We start from the raw sequence: 20,465 nt of genomic DNA on the forward strand, positions 1-20,465 counted from the left end.
CATGACTATTTAATATGCAAAAGTGTCAGGAGTCAACTCCATGCAAGCCAACTACTGGCTGCTCAAAGCACTTCACTTTCAGATTCATTGTTAATCCCAGAAAGAAGTATGCATCTTAACAGAAGTCAAAAGCCTTTAAGAACTCTGAAGTATTCCAAAGAAAGTGTTTTCAAATCTGTGGAAAGCAAAAGCATCACAGAATATGCTAACAGTGCAGTTAGAAACAAACTTTATTGTTGCAGTTTGAAATTATTTACACAATATAAATCTCTTTGAAAGGTACATTACTTCATTTAATCAGTGGTAGAAGGCCTTATAATATAGCTTCAGTAACATTTAGTTCAAAAGAAATACAGTTCACTCCAATGGATAAATGATGCATCTAAACTCCACAACATACAAGAAGGGTCATGGGGGCTTACAGGGAGTTTGACAGTGCTGGAAGATGATCAAAGGTTGCTTTTTAAACTGAACTTATTTTATTCACAGCACATAAATTGATTCATGTTTAAAAGAACACTGGAAAATATGCAGTGAAAAAAGACACAAAGGAATATATCCCTAATATGCTATGGCCCTGTTTCTGCAAGTATTTAAAGGGTTTTAGATAGCTGGATTAAGAGGCTTGAGACAGAACCAATGAATCTAGCTTTTAAGTCATATTAAAGATTGGATACATTCTCGGTGCTGAGACTATTCAAAGCACTTGTGTACAAAGCAGCGTTACTGACTACTGCAGATTGTATTTGAGATACAACATGTTAGGAACAACATTTGTACCAAAAAAAAAAAAAAAAAAGGAAAAAAGTCTGTCACACTTGATACCTACCTTTTCTTGATAAATTAAAAGTTACTTTCACCAAAAGCTAAGAAATATTTTTACCAATTTCCTCTGCATTTTATGGCATTTTATGTTACACTTTAATGTCTCTCTTCCATGGTCTTTCACCTTGTGTTTTGCACAGATCTATGCTATATAGAAAAAAATACTTAACAGAAAAATGCTGTTTTAATTCAACAACAATAGGCTAGTGCAGTACCTGAATGTATTTCAACATTTATTTTTAAACTTCGTTAGATTTCCAGTAACATGTGCTTTCTAACCGTTTGCACAGCTTTTAATTCCCACTAGATTTTCCCTAGGTCCATGAGCATAAAAATCAAACATTTTTGGGAGCTGCGCATATTAAAATTCCACACAATAGGGAACCTGAGACAGGTGTTCAACAATTTTTCAGATGCTACAGAAACAACTTGTATAAAATCTTGTATCAGAAATTTGTTAACCTGGTAAAGTCTGGCCACGTGGTCTAAGGTCAGACTTCAGGCCTATTCCAGTCAGTTTTTATAATCTATTTAAGGAGGATACTGATTATTAAAGAATCTCATACAGAAAACCACATACACTGTTAAATAAGTGAAAAAGCCCAACCCAAAACACACTTGAAGTGTTGCAAATTAATGAGCTGCACACAGATCTTAAGATAGAGGTTATCTTTTACAATGTCTCTTCCCTTTCCATCCCCTAAATTGACTGGTTTCTAGTCAAGGCAACAAACTGTACAGATCGCTTGGAAAAGTCACTATAAAAATTAATCAATGCTTTTTGCAATGTTTCACATCACTTAACGCAACTCCATGCAAATGGCACATACAATTTGCATGTCTTCCTTTCCAGTCCAGGGATCTAAAGGCCACAAAGAAGTTGGTTTATTCTGACATGCCTATCTAGGTTTGCATGGTTTCTCACTGCCAAGAGTTCCTTTAACTTATGTGGCTGGCTAACAAAAGACCTGCCTTGCACAAGACCAAAGGTCATGGCTTTTTATCTTTTATATCTAATGAAAACAATCAGCATGTAACCTACAGTAATAAAAAAGGGGGGAGTCAGCTACAACACTGCTCAGCACCAGCCTGACATTACCTGTAGATTTGATCAAAAGCCTTCTGGTTCTGCTACAATAGTTACAACCTGGCAGGTGTGGAAGAGATAAGAGCCAGTAGGTAATTCCAGTAGTTGAGTAATCATATAAGCACACCTCAAAAGGCATTTAAGAACAAGAACGTTAAAACATGTCAAGAATAGACAGCTACCTAAAATAAACAGATAGGATGTGGCCAGCCTCCTCTATAAACTACAGGAAGACTACCCCAAGCCAGAGATTATATTCTCATTGGTTATAGAAAAGTTTTCTTCAATTAGAAAAGCAATTACCCTATTATAAGACTCCTTTTGGCAGGAATTAAAAAAAAAAAAAAAGTGTAAGCTTTTGCTAGCTAGCAAATATTTTAGAAAAAATCTGAACTGTGAAACAAACTTTCCCAGTTTGTTCTTGTCCTTAAACCATGCAATAAACATACTCAATACTTTGCCACATGAAAAGCTGAAGCTCTAATTCCCATGTGAACTTTCTTTTTACTTGTACTTACTGAGCCCACCCTGCCTCTCAACTAACGCTTCTATGACAAACTCAGTTCCAAGGACCTCAGTAATGGTAAATGTCAACACCGATAAGCATGTGTACCTTACATCTGGTGCAGGTAGAGCTGACAATGTACAAACCGTATCAAAATCGATTTGTCAGATGGACAATGAGATTTGCACACTGGCGTTTTCCAGCAGAATTTTTAAAATACAACAGTGACAAGAACAGACTAACATCTTGAAGCACACTATGTAGTTCAAAACTGACAGTGAAAGGCAACAGTAACAAAATACAATTGGGTATTTGAGGACAATTAGACTATGCCTCACTTCAAGATCAAAGGCCTCTTCAGCAAGGGACTTTACACAAAATAATTCTGATGAGAAGTCATATACCGATAAAGTAGAACAATTGTAGTCAAAAAGTAAGTATTAATGATTAAGTATGGAAAGGAAGCTTTTATATTCACATTTCCCCCAACAAACTACGGTTTGGGGGTTGTGGAGGGAGCGCAGTGCACACAGGAAGAATACCTCCTCAGATAAGTTTCAAATAGTCTAAAGGGACTACCAATAGTTCTAGCGTGGAGAAAAATGACTGGCAGAACTATCTGAGTGATCTGGAGGGTTATTATAAGCATTTACAAGTTAGCAACTAATCCTATAAGTCTATATCCACCAAAAACATTTAAGTTAGGAGACTTCTATCACAACTAACTCAATCGCTGTCACCACAGGAGCGCACACTTAGGAGTACTTCAATTCAACATGCTTATGTTTAGAAGTCACCAGCATTCAAGAATGTATAAGAAATTTTTGGAATTTTAAGTAAACATTTGAACAGCCTTCTGTATACCATAGGTACTTACATGTACCTCTGATATTGTTTGCGCTATTAGACTTTCTTTTTATTTTAGTATCAATTACTTTATTCCCAGAATCATTCCCAAGAGCAAGATGTTAAAAAGCCAACAGGGGAAAAACAAAAGACACTGGGTGCCCAAGGCTATACGCGAACAAAAAAGTATTATGCTCTGTTACAGGTCATTTTAACAAAAGAAGTCAGCACACAGTTAGATTTCTTCTTTACATCAAAATTTCTACAAAATAGGAGAGAATACAATGCAATTCACAAGTCCATAAAAGCAAGGTACAGTACAATTCACACTAATTTACAAATGGTTATTTACACTGTTGTATATACATATACAGTCAGACCAGGTTAATGCAAATTTGGTAATTCCTTTTTAAATGCAAATCAAGTGTAAATGAAGGAATTTAAAATTATAAGAGAACAGATTAGTTATTCATAAATCTTTAATGACCTAAGAAATTAAGCACTGATTAGCCAGATCTGACTGCAGAAATGAGAAGAAAAAAATTCACACTATTCTGCTTTACAAAAGCAACCAGGCCACTATGGTCTATTGACTTGATGCTATTTATGCAAGAATGCCATTATTAATAATCCTCTTTATATTTACAATGTAGGTCTAACTACAGTAAGAATTATTGATTTTGGCATTCATGCCCTTAGCTTAACATAAAGGCAACAGAATATCTTCTTGGCAAGTCACAGTCAAAACTACTTACAGGATGTTTCTAGAGCTCAGTCTTTTTATCTTTCTTTTTTTTTTTTGTCCTCCTTCAAACATCTTAAATTGCTATTAAGAGACTGAGAAAAACTAGAAAAACTAATTGAAACAAGTACATGTTCTCTAGTTTGGTGCTTTAGTACCTAACTTACATTCAGAATGTCCTGTATTCACAGTTTCAAGCTACCTTATAATTTGCAATACTTTTGCAAACTACTGCTTCAAACTTAACGAGTCTGTAAATATTCCTTTGCAAGTGAGAATATCTGAGTGCTACTGGCTAAATATGATGTGGAACAAGAATCAAGGTAACTGGCATTTCATTTTCAGAAATAGTTTACAGTATTTTCTCAGAACTTTTACCAGGAATTGTTTTAATCTGTACTTGTCTTGAGAGAAAGCTGATGCAAAGCAGTATTTAAGTGTATAAAATGAACTTCAACATGCAAAATGAAAGCCTCTATCAGTACTGCAAAGTTGACCACTAACCTGCGATAATCCTTGTGCTTCTTCAAAGTGGCTCAGAAAAAGCATGCAGTATTTACTATCTGCTTGAAAGTGCTTTCATGGGATTCAGTGGAACTTGACAGCTCCACAATAATGAGATTGAGCTGCACTCATGAAGAGCTTTGGTTCTGCAGAAGCAAGTTTCCACTCCTACAGTTATTGCTACTTGAGCTATATAAACAAAATATTACTGAAAAAAAAAGATACATTAACTCCAAACTTAAATAGAGCTGGTACTTGAAAAGGGAATGTGGATTGCCAGCTGTTGGGAAAGTTAGACAGGATCTGTCAAGTGGTGGATTTCCCAAGAGCAAGTGAACTTCACAGCCTCTTTCACGTAATTTACAAACACAAAGCAACATCACCAGAAACAAAGCCAGCATCTGAAGAATAGTAATCAAGTCCTAAATTTTTTTTTATCAACCTTACTTCCAAAGACATTTTGCTGAACTTAAAGGGACTACACACCAAGACAGCGGGGTATTATTTGAAGTATCTCAATCATGCCTAGAGGGAGAAAGTATGGAACACAAGAGAGTCTTCAGTGCTTTTATGAGCTCTAGCAACATCCTCAGTATCTGCTATAAATGAAAATACATTAATTTTAGCTATGCTTCTATTTCACTACCGAGAAAATTTGTCCAGCATAGTAGCCTTCAGCTAAAAAATGCTAACAGAAAGGTTTACCCAACTTCAAGTTACAAAAAAAATCCCAGTTATCCCATTTGTACTGCAGTTTAAGGTTTTGACTGAAGGAAATAAAAAAATGGAAACATTCGGGGGTGAATATAAACAAGAGAAAACAAACAAACAAACAAACAGCTTTTGTAAAATAACAGAATGCCATTCAAGATGGTCTTTCAAGGTGAAAATTTTTCATTCACATTAACTTTGTCCTGAATCAAAAATTTTGTAAAGCACTGTGTATGTATATGTTATTTAAATGTGTATGCACATACACATAACAGCATGTCATAAAGCAATTTTGAATAAATATCTTTGCCAGAGTCTCTACAAAAGACCCCCCATAATATTTACTCTTCAGGTAAGTTTGTGTTTGCATGTGTATATGTACACACACAGACTTTGTACATGTGGGCACTTAAGCGACCAAAGTGCAAAGTTTTTCCAGAGTTGAGTATATGCCTGCCCAACTCCAAACCGCCTTGTTGGGTTTTATTTTTGTTGTGGGTTTCTTTTTCCCCCCCCCGCTTCAGATTTAAAGCCTCTTTTCCACTCAAACTTACATACGGTTTTCTTCAGTAAACATTTTCTTTTCTATTCACATTTTGTGATCCAGACCATTCTTGGTATAATAGCTATAAGGAGATGTGTGTGATGATCAAAGCCCCATTGTTCAAGTCATACTTTTTCATGTTATCCTTCAGACTGGAGACTTTGAAAAATAATTTGCTGCCACAGAAGAAAAACAGACATACAGAATTTTCAACTACAGGACCAAGCATTTAAGACTAGAATCCGAGGTTAGAAGGTGACAGAGCAGAAGGAAAAGACATCAACAATACACAAACTGTAAACCTAAGTGTCTTGCTCCCCAGTGCAACAGGATCTCTGTTCACTGATCTTCAGTTCAATAGTCCATTCCATTAGACACTGCTGAAGCACATCAGAGACCAGAATAGTGTTCAAATTTTGAATCAAGTTTCAAAAAGGAATACAGATTTTGGAATAGTGGTCTTTTGTTTAAAAAATACACTTAACAAGCAGCTTTCCTACAGAAGTTAGAGATGGTGCATTCCCATCTAACACTGATGGTACAGAGTCTCAGATAATCTGATGGCCACAGAACTTTCACATTTCTACAGCTTAACACACAGAAAGGAAAGCCAAAAAAATTTTTTTTTTTTTTTTTTTTTTTATCATTTCAGCAACCAGGTTGATTCTTATACAAAAGATAAGTACCATAATATGGAAAGCTAACTTTTTTTTTAAAAAAAAAAAAAAAAAAAAATCATCCTAACCTTTTCCCCTAGTTACTACATACTAGTGGACCAGTATCTCAGTCACATTTTGCCTGTATAGATCTAAAAGGTTAATATCCTCCGACTGTGTAGATCTCTAATATAAGTTAATGCAACTCAATAAAATAAGCTGTTAAACAAATCCTTTGGAACAACTTCACTGTCTGCACCCAACTTTTACAAAAACTGATGAAAGCAGCAATGGAATCATGTTAAACTTATAATAAATAATTCACATACAACATGTTAAATTACGAAAAAGGATTAAATTGCCATTTCTACAACTTTTTATAGATTTAGCAAGTTTCTAATCCATTTTTATATCAACAGCAGTACGTATGTTCTTCATATTAAATTTAACATTGAAGGACTGTTTAGAGGCATTATTTATAAAGCAAGAACCACCAAGTGAGCATTACAGAACTTCAACAAATGTTTAGCTTTTTTTCCAGTATCCATTCTCAGAAAAGATTCAGGGGTTGTCTATCCACTTGGTAACTTTATTCCTCTTTACTCAGGAAGAGTTAATGCCGTGACTTCCAGCTTCATTTTGAAATACTGGTTAAAACGAACAATTGCATACCTATTCAAATGGAGAAAGATCTGAAGTTAAGAGCAGACAATTTCTCACACAGAAACAGGAACGCTAGGGCTACTCAGAAGTGTACCTATTCCAGACCCATTCCCAATGCTAACCCATAGCCGCTGCCAAAGGAAGAAATTAAGAATAGAGCACCCTTATTATGGTACTTCTATCACCACCCCTCCCAGCTTGCTAAAGTTTGCAAAACAGATGCTGGTTTGGTTGCAGATGTGGTGTTTTCATGCTTAACAGACTGTCCAACAATTGACAGCTACAATTCTAAGATTAATCTTGTTCATTGCAAGAATGCCATTTTATTCAAAACTGCAACATTTTTGAGTTCTATCACCTGCGCTTTTTACTTGTATTTTTTGTGCCATCTAGCGGTTATTAACAAGTACTTCTACTTGGGAATAACTAATCACAAAGCCACAGAAGAGATTCATATTTGTATCATTTACAATAGCACAACTAAGCATAGTAAGCTGTCTTAGTCATTAACAGAAAAAAATTCTAAACCGAAGCAGTCTCTCATGCCAAGCAAAGTGATTAACTTTATCACTTCTCCGAGTCTCCAAAAGACTCAAATTCCTCTGCTCACTGTAAGCATTAAAAAAAAGTGCCAACATCTACCTGAAACAGAACTATTAGTCAATTAGTCAGTATCTCAGGAGATGGAACTTAAGATTCATTGACATTATGTAGATTCTTTCAAAAAATTTGGAATTTCTATGATCAATACTTCATATGGTAAAAAGCTCTCCTGTACAAGAGCCCCATTTCTCATTTTCTGCAGTTAGAAATGTAGGTCTCCTGACAGACAGTGTACCACATTGACCAACTCTGTTTCTGTGCTTTTCTCTTGTCAATAAAAACTGTTAATGCTTAAAAACATTTACTCCTCGAGTAAGTTCCTTGCTCTGTTATACTATGTATTTTAGCCCAAAGGCGCGTTGATCAGAGGGCTGAAGAAAGGCTGAGAGAACTGGGGATGTTCAGCCTAAGAGACAGCTCTGAGGTGACTTCATCACAGATTGCCAATACTTAAATGGGGATAATAAAAAATACAGAGAATTTTTTGCTCAATCAGATAATGGCAGGACGAGGGGGAATGGTATTAAACTAAAAGAAGGGAGACTTAAATTAGATGAGGCCAGTGAGACACTGAAACAGGTTGCCCAGAGAAGTTGTGGATGCCCCATCCCTGGAGGTGTTAAAGATCAGGTTAGATGAGGCCTTGGACAACCTGGTCTAGTGGATGGCACCCCTGCCTAGAACTAGATGATCTTTGAGGTCCCTTCCAACTAAGCCATTCTATGATTAAGTTCAAGAACTTGGAGGGGTACAAGTAAAAAGTTCAAGACGGGGGGGAAGGCGGGGGGAGGACAAACAGCTTTTACTGTCTTGTTTTCTCTTTAAAAAGAGATAGTATGATCACAGAGACCAGCTTTGTTGCTCACGCATCAGTTTCTGATAGCTGGGATACTGAACTAGATGGTCCCACAAGTCCCTTCCAATCCCACTTATTCCATTATATATATAGCAAGTACACTTACCCTAAAAAATCAAAGTCAATGGTGGAATACTTGGCTTGAATTAGAGCCCACAATCCCCAAAAGAAGTGGGAAGCCTAAAGGAAAAGAGAGTAGGTAAAGATTATTATTATATAAAAAAGTATAAAAAGTATTTAAGCGCATTCTCCCATTGAGACACAATTATCCACAGAAGAACACTCCAAAAAAAATCCCAATCTTTTTGTTAACTTAGTTGATCTCTCATTACCAAAGAGACTGGTAAACAAGTATTATAAAATTAATGGCAAGGGAAATCCATTGGCCTCCCAACTCTCCTCCATGTTTCTTTTCCAAGAAAATTAATGCTGCATTTGTGAGACAGGTCAACAGGTCATCTATTAAGTAAACTGTTGTGCAATTGTATACCTCATGTTAAAAAACAGAAATAGAACTACTTCTTTTGTTGCTTACTAAACATCTTACGGCAGTTACTATCCTACATTTACTCAACCTAACATATATAAAGAATTCCTTTTGAATCTGATTACCCCCTTAAACCATTTTAACTACAACTCACTTTCAATACCAACTTGGACAAAGACATGATCTTAAATTCCTCAGAATTTACACAAATTTGTCATCTGCTCCAACCATACTTCCTTTACTACTCCAGATGCATAGTCTTGGAGACCTATGCTCAATTTCTGATTGGAAGTATGGATTACATGAATGATAGGTAATAGATATAACTGCTAAAATATTTGTTCTACAGTTCATCTGAAATATATGTAGCAGACATGAGCTTGATAATCTCCTTGTAGAAGACATTTTTGGACCACCCAGGTTACAAGCGATATGCTTCAGAATTCTGTTCAGTTAATAACTGTCTACAATAATAACCTAAACCACTTCCTAGAGCTTGCATATAACACTTTACTATAAGCACAGAAGATGCATGCATGCCTGAAAAAACCTCAAAACAGCAATCATTATAGGTAAGCGTGGATCTTTCCTGTACCTCTAAGTTTTGATAACTTTGTCTGATAGTGAGCAGTTTGGAGCTTTACACCAGCAACTATCAATTTCAGTTTATATGTTCCCTTAACGATTTTTTTTGTCATCTTACTGCTACAAAGAAAAGATCGCCTCAGACCCCCTGGAATCTCTTGCCAACTCAGGGACTCAGTTCAATTAACAGCCAAGAGCGATCCTTGCTTAAAATCTCATCTCCTTTTCTAATACTCACTGCCTCAAACTTCCATAGAACAGATTAAGGAAGGTGTTTATATTATATATATATATATATATATATATATATACATGCACATACCACAGCACTCACATTAAGAAATTAGCAATTACATTTCCCACAGAGTAGGTAAGCTTCTCTACAGCAGTGAATATATTCAAGCACAAAGACTGTTATTTACCAGTGCAAACTGATTGACTTGAACATATAGAACTTCAACTTCCTTTTCACTAACTTCTGTGCCAAATCCTTTATATTCTTTGTAGGCCTCAAGGTAAGATCTCAGCCATTGTTCCTGTAATTCTCTGTTGGGATAAAGGCTGTAGTCTACTTCGTTTACTCCTAGAAAAAGAAAACGAGTATTAGAATCTTAAGGTATCTAAAAAGGAACATCAGAATCACATAACTGGACTACTCATCCCTCACCCTCGATCCCCTCCCCCTGCCAGCACAAACACAGACTGATGCGGACAAACATCATTACTTTTGCTTTGGCCTGATTTTATCAGTTACAAGTCAGCAAGAGTTTGTCACATAAGAATTACAAAGCATTCAGCATAGAAGAAAGTTTTATGCTCTGTTCTCAGCCACAAACATACTCTACACTTGTAAAGTGTTTTGAAATTCAACAAGTTTGGCTTTGAGAGAAGCCTCTGGAAAAAAAGTTTGCACTGCAAAGCAAAACCCTCCCATGCATGTCAACCAGGGTCTTATATGCAACATTATCTAAAGCTGAATCCAGATACATACACATTGTCAGCAATAAAGCTGACAAAAAAGCTTTTAAGGCTAAAACTTCATTAGAAGTCTACCCCTCCCCTTCTACAGGGAGTTGGTAGAATTACGAATCTTATCTTCATAACCGCTCTTTTTTCCTGTTCTTCTTCATGGCATGTGGCTCCAAATCTACCTATACTGGAGATGCTCAACCACATTCAGAGTCTGCCAGGAGTTCTGAGACCCAGATCACAGTTGACTCTTACTGACTATCGATTGCCATAGGACATGGAAATATATTCTATCCACAAAGCAGGATTAAAAACACGTTGCGTTTGAAGAGCCATTCTTAGCCATGCTTCTTCTTCCTTTGAGACACCTTCTTGGTCTCCTTTCCTCTCTGTATTACTTTCCAGAGGATTAAGTTGCATGTATATGTAGTAAAATAGATACTAAACATACTCCTGAGAAAGTAAGCATGTTTGCCACGAAACATGCCATTATGAGGCACATGCAATAGAAGCACTCTATCCTGAAAGCACTGAATTTGAGATAGCATGCAGAATGCACTAAGGAAGTATTAGATCTTCTGTACAGGTGTATCAGTAAAGAGGTCATAAGTATGCAGCACTCTCTTGCACAGGGAAAGTTGCTTAACCTCACTGGAAGATTGCATGCCACAAATAAGTGTTATTCTTTATGGTCACATGGTTATGGCCATACCTGCTACTGCTGTTGGTGGCCATTACAATGACATTTCCATACCTAAGTCACCTTAAGTTCTATTCTACAAGCACTGCAATCCTACAGGCACTGCAATCCCCTAGCACTTAGAACTCCTTCTCATGTCAGATATACTCAAACACAGCTTTAAAAAAAGTTCAGATTTGTACTGGATGGATAGAGAATATGAAAGGTGAAACAACTCTTCTTCAGTGGCAAAAAAAAGGCTTGTAGAGTATTCTTAGCATAGTTAGCTCTTCAAAGATGTACTCAGACTCTCAGAGGTCCCAGACAAAATAAGTTGAAAGTTTTCAAATATATTTTGTAAAGAACTTATTTCCTAGATACTTAAAATTATCAAGCATATACTCTGAAATTTAAAAAGTTACCTGGACTTAAGATTTATTTTGAGAAACAATGACAGGTAAGTTAAGGCTCCCATTTTCACCATACTGCACTTTCCATCTATACCAAACATTACCTAGGTTTTGCCTATAGCCCCATACTGTGAAATAACACAGCACACGCTCAAGGCTATTTGTCTTACGGAGTGAAGGGAACAGGCATTCACTGAAAGAAATTGAACGACTTAATGCAGGAATCTATCTGCAACTTACTGCTAAAACCTGGCTTTTTATTCTATCACATAATCTTAAGCCTTTACCACTCCAGTTTAGCATGACTCAAGGGCAAGTACTTAACAAACACACAAAATCAACAAGAAACCGTAGAAGTCTGCTATTTGGAACTGTGGAATCATACAATATATTCTACATTTGGTAATATATATACACACATACACATACACACACACACACACACAAACACATGTATGCTGTAGAAGATATATGTGCAGTATTTCGTTCTGGCGTGCTGAGTCTCTGCTGGGCGATTTCACAGAATGACAGTTAACTGCAAAGACTTAAGACATTATGTTCCATTTCTGGGCTACCAGAGCTGTAAAGGAAGGGTATAACTGTGGCTTGCAAATAGAGACCAGTACACATGTTTTGATACCATTGTCTTAACAGCTATATAAGTATCTACGGAGAAAAGAGAAAAACAGAACATGCTACAAGAATGAGAAATCAGTGTTTTTTTCAGTCAAGTTTACCTTCACCTCAAAAATCCAATTTTTACCTGCAAATTCATTGAAGTGATTGCCAATGTCATAAGCCAGGTAGTTGTATCCAGAGTACTCATAGTCTATGAACTGCACATCACCTATGTGAGACAACAGCAGCAACATCAGAATCCACATTTAACAAATTCACGGCCCTAATCCTTTGGTGTCCTCTGAAGTTTCAGTGGAAAAAAACCCACAAAAAAACCCTCACACACCCACCTTATTTGTACCCAGTTGTGTGCACTCAGACTTCACAGGGTAAGGCTGTGATTTTTGTGGTATAAGACTTCTTTGAATATTGATTCAAGAAAGCTCTTCAATAATTACCTACAGTTTACAGCTCTCTACTTTTACTCTGAATAGCAGAATTTTAATTTTAACTTCTACCACACGAGGGCATCCATTACCTTCCAAATAAAATATATGGCAGAAAATCCTTTGTTTAAGCTTTATGAGGAAATTGCAGACCAATTTTTCCCTATTTACTCTCAGAAAAGTGTGCAACCATGGTAGATTAACAGGTTGCAACGTGTTGGTATTTTCTTTTTGTACATTAGTATTTCCCCTTTGCCCAACCTCACTTACAAAAAGGACTACTCTCAAATTGTTGCATTTTTTAAATTGGCTTAAACTAGTCTCAAGACACTGAGAGACCACTCTTCAAAACAGTGAGACTATGTAGTGTTATATAGACAAGGACTGACGATAAGGGATGATAAGGTGGCAACAGTCCCAACTGTTTCCAACTTACTTGCTAACTTTCATACTACACAGTGTTTTTACCTATAGGTAAGCTGGGAAAAGTGCTTCACTCAAGATGGTAAAGCACTGAACCTGCTCAAGAATGTTTACACGACAGCAAGCAGTCAAGATATCAATAACCTGGAATAATTAGGTAAAACTACAGCTCTTGTATTTTAAGGGAAATCAGAAGAGACAGCAGAAATAGAAGCGATGGGTTAACTTAACTTCTGTTCACAAGAGCTTAAAATGTACAAGTTATGAGCTACTGTGCCGAAATAGGTAACTTTCACAGTTGCACTTTTTCCTTTTCTGTGGCCACTCTTTCAAAGACTAGCTGCATATTTACTCAACAAAATATTACAATGAACAATCCTGTTAGCCTGACCTAGAATACACTTATAGATACTAACTACCAGATCTCTAGATATATATAAAAAAAAAAAAAAAAGCAGATTAAGAATACTACTCATATATTTCCTAGGCTAAGGACTTTAAGTGTCTAATATACTGCCTCCTTAGGATTTATGAATACTGCACGTATCAAATACAATAGCTTTGCCAGATGTATGTCCCAAGCAAGATAAGACAGAATAACTGTTAGAAGTGTTCCTTATATCTATGCAGTTCATCATTACCACATTTGAAACACATCAACATTTTCCAAATTCATCCATCTAAGTACTTATAATTGAAGTTAAACCCCACAACACCAACAAAATCACTTAATCACAATCCTCCAAGTCAGGTTTACCCTTGCTTCCACAGAAAAAGAGGATTGCTTACCAAGGTTATGAGGTTAAACCTTTTAGGCTCTGACAAACCAACATGAGAATGCAAAGTGGCAAGCTCCTCCCAGGAAAATCTTGTTGGCAATGGAAAATTGAAGGGTCTGAAGGGACAAGAAGTTTTACAGCAGCTGCAGCCAAGATCTTATGATACTGTCACAGATCAACTTCTGCCACTGCTTGACTGGCAGACTCATACACTTGTGCTTCTCATTGGTTCTTTAGTACTTCTTTTAAAACAAACACCTGTAAGTTACAAGCCAGTCAAAATGCACAGCCCAACCCTGGTTAATATTCTGCTACACAACTGACGTCTTGACACCCCCCACCCTTCCGTTATTAAATGTTGATTGTATTCTGAGTTTCCCTCCCCCCCATAGATGATACAAACATGGTACGTAAAAGCCTGCTTGCAGAATATCAAAGGAATATACTTTAAATTTCTTTAATGTACAAATTTCATCTTGAACATACCTGTATGTGCCACTATGGTTTTTTAATTCAGCTAACATTTAAATTTTACTTCCAGTTATAAATAACAGTATTACAAAGTCAGAAATTGAATCTAACTGGATACGGATGACGCTGTTACCAGGCACTCTCCCATGGGGAAGTGCATGTGAACAAGTGATGTGAAGCCTTTGGTCAGTGCATTTAAGTAGCACAGAGAATACCACCTCAAGGCAGCAACAACGGCATATGTAAACTGAAGCAGATGAAGAAAATTTGGCATGCCCATATTTGGTAAGATGAAACTTCAAAGTGAAAATGTCTCTTTCTGACTCATGCTACTGTGGAACTCAACCTTAAATTTGATTTTGGCATAAAATACTCAAGGGTGCAACTTTCTTCTATAAAGAAAGCAAAAGCTTAATGTTCATATGCATTATGCATTTATGAAGTGACACATCTCAGCTACCTTCATTTAGAAGAAGCAGAAGAACCTTTACATTTACTGTTTAAATATCCACAGCATCAGAAGCTACTTTTAAGATTTACTGCAGCTCATACCACAAAGGCACTGCTAGAAAGACGTGGGTTACACTAGCAGTTGATCAGTTAGCTTTTGTTCTGAGGTTTTAAATAAACACAATATTTTTACATTCCACTGTTACTACTGGGAGCAGGGAGACCAAAAACAGGATGGTCTAAGTGCACTTGGATTTTATTGAAGTGAGCCATTATTTAAAACTAAGCTCTATCATCTTTCTGGAGCAGCTACTGTTATCAACAGGAATAAAGATGTCAAGAAATTTGCATTTCAAATTAAGACATCCCTTTCATCAAGGGAGCTAGTACTATAGGCAACAATCTAATCTATGAACACCACATAAAATTCCAAAATGGAAATTGTGTTGTATACATCAGAAATAGATTCCTTTTAAATAGATCAAGAAGTAGTCAAGAGGGCATCTGTTAGATCTCCTCAGGGAACAGAAAGGTAGAAGGGGTGATGATATCGCTCTATAGCTGCCCTTCACTTTCAGTGGTTTGGTAAGGTAAACACTCAACAAGCAAGCCCTAGCTGTAGTTACCACAGCAAAATGATGTATCCTATCCTGCTCATCAGGTGAGCCACAGAGGCCCCACAAGACAGCTTCAGTAAAGACATTATCTACACCCACCAATTTTAGCTATACATACCCAAAATACCTTTGCAAAATTAAAACAGGTTTTTAGAGCAAAACCAGAAGCCTTAAACATACCTCAGTCTTCAGAAGCACTGAGCACCCACAGACTCCTACCAAAGATCATAGAAAACATTGGGTAGGCAGAGGGAATAAACAGAACAAAACCAGCCATCTACCTACACACTTAACTTCCTGGCAGATGAATTTAATACATTCAAAAAAAAAAAACACAGATATAGACAAAAGAATATTGATACTTGATCTTCTTAAACAGCAAGTATTTGAATACTCTTAAAAGATCATGTATTTTGGAAATTCCCAACTCATGTTAAAAAAGAAAACTTGAACAGGATAAGAACAGGTCTATAAATAAGCAGTACCAAGCCAAAATATGCTTGGTGCTATCTTGCTGTCCAAATTGTAATTAAGAGCAACATGAAGCTCTGAGTTACATCCTTCAAAGAAGAGTTCACACTGATAATAATTATATGTTATGTAAAATGACACTTGTTAATTTTCATATCCTGAGTGACTAAAAACGGACATTAGCAAAGCAGCAAGAGGCCAAGTTCTCTCAGCCACAGCATGAACAAATTCATATCAGATGACTGACACTTCATTACAGGAAGCTAGCACTCAACATGCTATTCCAGTCTCATAAATAAAGTGTGAGGACATGAGACTGATTCTTCTTAAAAGCTGTATATGACAGCTACGATTTTTCTTTCAAGTCTGAAAATTTAACATTAATTTAATCCAGAGGAGAAGTCTAAAGCAAAGTATTGAGATAAGCTGCAATTGTTCTACCTGCATTGGACAAAAGTCTTAGTATCTGCTGATAGCTTGTAGCTTAAACAAAAACGTGCTGAGTAGATGCATCTTAAGCATTCACAAACATAACAAATACAGTATCATTAAAATCCATAGCTAAATTGTTTTGTGCCAGCTTCTGAAAAGCTAGATCAACATTACCAGCTCCAATCAATCTTTAATGGGGAGGAAAAAAAAAGGTAAGTAGTTCTTCTAGATGAATGATTCTCTCCCCTCAGTTCCAGTTTAGGATCAGCCAACATCTTTTTGATACACAAGAGCTTTTCTAGATAACTGAGTAAATTTCATAAAAAATCTCAGCATGATCAGTATTTGTTAGCTACCTTCATACAGTAGCTTCATCATTCCTAATGAGTCTATTTTGTGCTCTTACAAAGTAATCTGTATATCAATCTATACAAGCTTTTGCTGTACTGAACAGAATTCCAGCAATACACATGGAGTTAATGTTGCAATTCAACTTCTAAAATCATATTCCTAATTTTTAGATTTTTCTAATAGACAGATTAGACAGTTTTTGCTCTGTAAAAAGTACACAATTAGAAAAAATCTTTCAGAAGAGAGGTACAAATATTCTACAGCTTGCATTGAGGTTTGATTACTATAAAATAGTACCATTTGTATCCAGATTACGAAAGTCTTATAACACAGTATATGTGCAACATTCAAACAAGTTGAACAATCAACCTACCTATTTTGTACTTCAAGTCTTTCTTTCCCCCCACGTTGTTTATAGGTAGCTTGAAGCCAAAGTGCTTTACATACTCCCCCCTCCTTCCCACCCTCTCCCCAAACACTAAACACTCACACACTGGTTATTGTAGGATTGCTCATAAGTGATGCACTGCTGGCATTGTTTTTTCCTCCATTCTGTTTACAAAAAGAAAAGCATATAGCATTTGTTTTAAAAGTAGGAACTTCACGCCTATTGACCGTGACAATGAGCCTTTTAAAGGAATTCCTCTGTTTTATTTTACATTGAATCATGGTTCTACTATAAAAAGTGACTAAAAGTTACTTTTTACATTAATAGGTAATTGAGGAATACTAAAACTCAAGGTAGTTTCAGCATTGAAAATACCCACACAATAACAACAGATTTATTTTTGGTACTGTAATACCACAGCTCCAATGTGTGTGAGACCACAAGCCAATTTTTTATTCCTATTTACTTATTTCACACACTTTTGGCTGAAATACCAACGATTTACCACCGAACTGTAGTAAAGATACGAAGCTACTGAAAGGAAGAGGTCATCCTCATTACAAAAGAGTCTTAAATATCTAACCTGATGAATTTGTTGCACTTAGCTGAGCTCAGATATTTGAAAAGTAAGGCAAGTTGTGCAAAGGTAAACATTTTTACTGCACTACGGCCATTTTAACATCTTAAGTTTCCGTTTTCTTCATTTTAGCATCTTAATATCTTGTTTAATTGATTCATTTAGTAACCGAACCTCAAACCACTGAAAATCAAGTAATAAAAGAAAGTGTGGGTTTATATAAAAGTCTTACAGATTCTAGTTGAGGCATTCTTTAATAAAATTATTTGGAGTTATTTTATAATAAAAACAAAAGCAATTCATCTTCACCAAGATGTGTATTGCCTACAGCTGCTTAAATAAAGTATGTAATTAGAGAAAGAAATCTTTAAGATGCCTATGTACTTCACATAAAACAAACTGAGCAACTGAATGTGGTGCTAAGTATCACTAAAATACATAATCACAAAGCTGTCTTCCCTTGCAGCAACACAATCACAAATCAGAACAACACACAAATTACAGGAGATGTCTTTCGGTTATTTTCTATGCTTGTATGATCCCCCCCTCCTCTGCCCCCAAAACAAAGCTTTATGTGATTCAAACAGAATTACCATAAACAATTCCATACTTTGAAACCTAGTCATACAGGCAGGCTGTGGATTAACAAAATTAGTTAAAGAAAAGCAAGGAACAACATTGTCCTCTGTACAGTAACATTTAAATGAGAATCAGCTAATTAAACAACGTAGTAGTTACACAGATATCACTACCATTACCTTGACTGCTAAAAGCTCAAGCTGAGTTCAGTTGTTACCATCACTAAAAGGACACCACTGATGTAGGAAATACAGCTACAGAATAAACAAACTAAGCCACTACTTACTGCTTAGTTCAATACCTACCTCGTTTCTTGTTGTAAATAATATTCTTACACAACAGGTCATTGTGACAGAGTACCACTGGTGATCCTAAATTTGACAGTCTTTCCTTCATCCAGGCCATCTCTTCCTGAAGAACTTGAGGACTTGGAATTTCACTTAAAAACCTTTTCAGGTGTAAGAAGTTTGAGAGTTAATTTTTAGTAGTGTGTTCCATACCAAGCATCTGTAATGACAGTTACTCTGCTCAGTCCTCCCCAAAAGCAACTCTATAAAGGTTATTTGTGTGGTAAACATAGTGGCAGACCAGCAGTTAGGTACAGAACTTGAACACAGTCCTGAACATTTCTATAGGAGTATAGATTAAAAGATTTATAGCATGAATTTCATTCACTTGTTACTCACATTACATTACTTCCTTCAAGTACAATATGCAGTAAGTATAGATTCATCTTTTATTCCTTTAGACACAGTAAAAATACTTTGAGGCAGTCATTTTATCTTTTAGATTCTCAATTACTCTTTTTCCAGTTCTCTTTATAATTTTATGTTGTAGGAAAAAACTTTGCTAGAGTATTCTTTAATTACAACACAAGAGAAGCAGCTGACATCAGTGATTTCAAAGAAATTCTATAAAGAATGTTTAAGCTGGAATCTTTTAACCAAGTTAATAGGAAGCTTGATATAGTACAGACGCCTCCAAATTATGGTTTTGAAGGTTGATCTCCCTTCCCTGAGAAACACGGCCTTCAATTCCTGCTTCAAGTTACAGCACTAATTTTATTTAGGCTAGCTTTTCTACCAGTTTTCGTTACTTTCTTCCCAATTTTTCAGTGACTGACTCTAGAATCTTCTGGATTCTTATTTTGTTAAGCTCCTAGGAAAAACAGCCTGATTTCCAAGTCTAGAGTTCTAATTGGGAATACTTTAAAAAAAAAAAAAAAAAAAAAACAGGAGAAACTGCTGTTCATACTCCATGACAACTCAAGTCTAGAATGACTGTGCAGCAGATGCCTTTTTCTTTTTACTTCTCTGGAAACCCTTTTTCAACTTATCCCATCATCTAAAACAGCCTTTTGTTACCTTTACTTTTATGACACTCAGTTTTAGACAAGTCCTTAAACCGAACAAATGTAGGAAATAGCTAAGATTGGCAGGTTAGAATGAGCAAGAACAGTACTCCTATAACCCCAGGAAAGAAACACCATGCTTTCTGCATTCACTCCAGAACACGTGCCTCTGTGAGACTGATGGCTATCTTTTAAAGCTGTTGAGATCCAACTACCTGAAGAAATACTTTATTTAACCTTGATTCAATACTTAATCTTCATTCCTTAAATAAGGTATACAACTACTGTTAATATGCATAATATTGACAATAATGTTGTGGCCGCAGACGGGTCCCACCTATCTCTAAGGGGAAAACAGATCCTGGGCCAGGAGCTGGCAGGGCTCATTGAGAGGGCTTTAAACTAGGTAAGAAGGGGGACAGGGCTGAAATAAGGCTTGTTGGAGGTGTGCCAGGGGGAACAACGGCAAGGCCAGGGAAGAAGGCAATGGCCCAACTGAAGTGCATCTACACTAACGCACGCAGCATGGGTAACAAACACGAGGAGCTGGAAGCCATCGTGCAGCAGGCAGGCTACGACTTGGTTGCCATCATGGAGACGTGGTGGGACCACTCTCATGACTGGAGTGCTGCAGTGTCTAGCTATAAGCTCTTCAGAAGGGACAGGCAGCACAGAAGGTGTGGTGGTGTGGCTCTCTATATCAGAGAGTGTTTTGATGTCATGGAACTTGAGGCTGGGAATAAGGTTGAGTCCCTGTGGGTTAGGATCGGCGGGGAGGACAACAAGGCTAGCATCCTGGTGGAGTACGGCACTGTATGGGCTGCTGCCAGGAAAGTTAAC

At 36.6% G+C, this 20,465-nt stretch overlaps 1 protein-coding gene across 1 annotated transcript in view; it reads right to left on the reverse strand.

Annotated features, from left to right (window-relative positions):
• Nucleotides 1–212: 212 nt before the first annotated feature.
• Nucleotides 213–20,465, reverse strand: part of ETNK1 (ethanolamine kinase 1) — a 34,826-nt gene continuing 14,573 nt past the window's right edge. The window contains exons 4-8 of the mRNA XM_068655162.1: nucleotides 18,580–18,722; nucleotides 12,436–12,519; nucleotides 10,037–10,197; nucleotides 8,649–8,722; nucleotides 213–7,092 (exon numbers count right to left, since the gene is read on the reverse strand). Coding sequence (XP_068511263.1) covers nucleotides 7,020–7,092; nucleotides 8,649–8,722; nucleotides 10,037–10,197; nucleotides 12,436–12,519; nucleotides 18,580–18,722 — 535 coding nt within the window. The 3' untranslated portion in view covers nucleotides 213–7,019. The remainder of the gene's footprint in view (nucleotides 7,093–8,648; nucleotides 8,723–10,036; nucleotides 10,198–12,435; nucleotides 12,520–18,579; nucleotides 18,723–20,465) is intronic.

Source organism: Anas acuta, chromosome 1 (genome assembly GCF_963932015.1).
Source record: "Anas acuta chromosome 1, bAnaAcu1.1, whole genome shotgun sequence".
Classification (NCBI taxonomy): domain Eukaryota; kingdom Metazoa; phylum Chordata; class Aves; order Anseriformes; family Anatidae; genus Anas; species Anas acuta.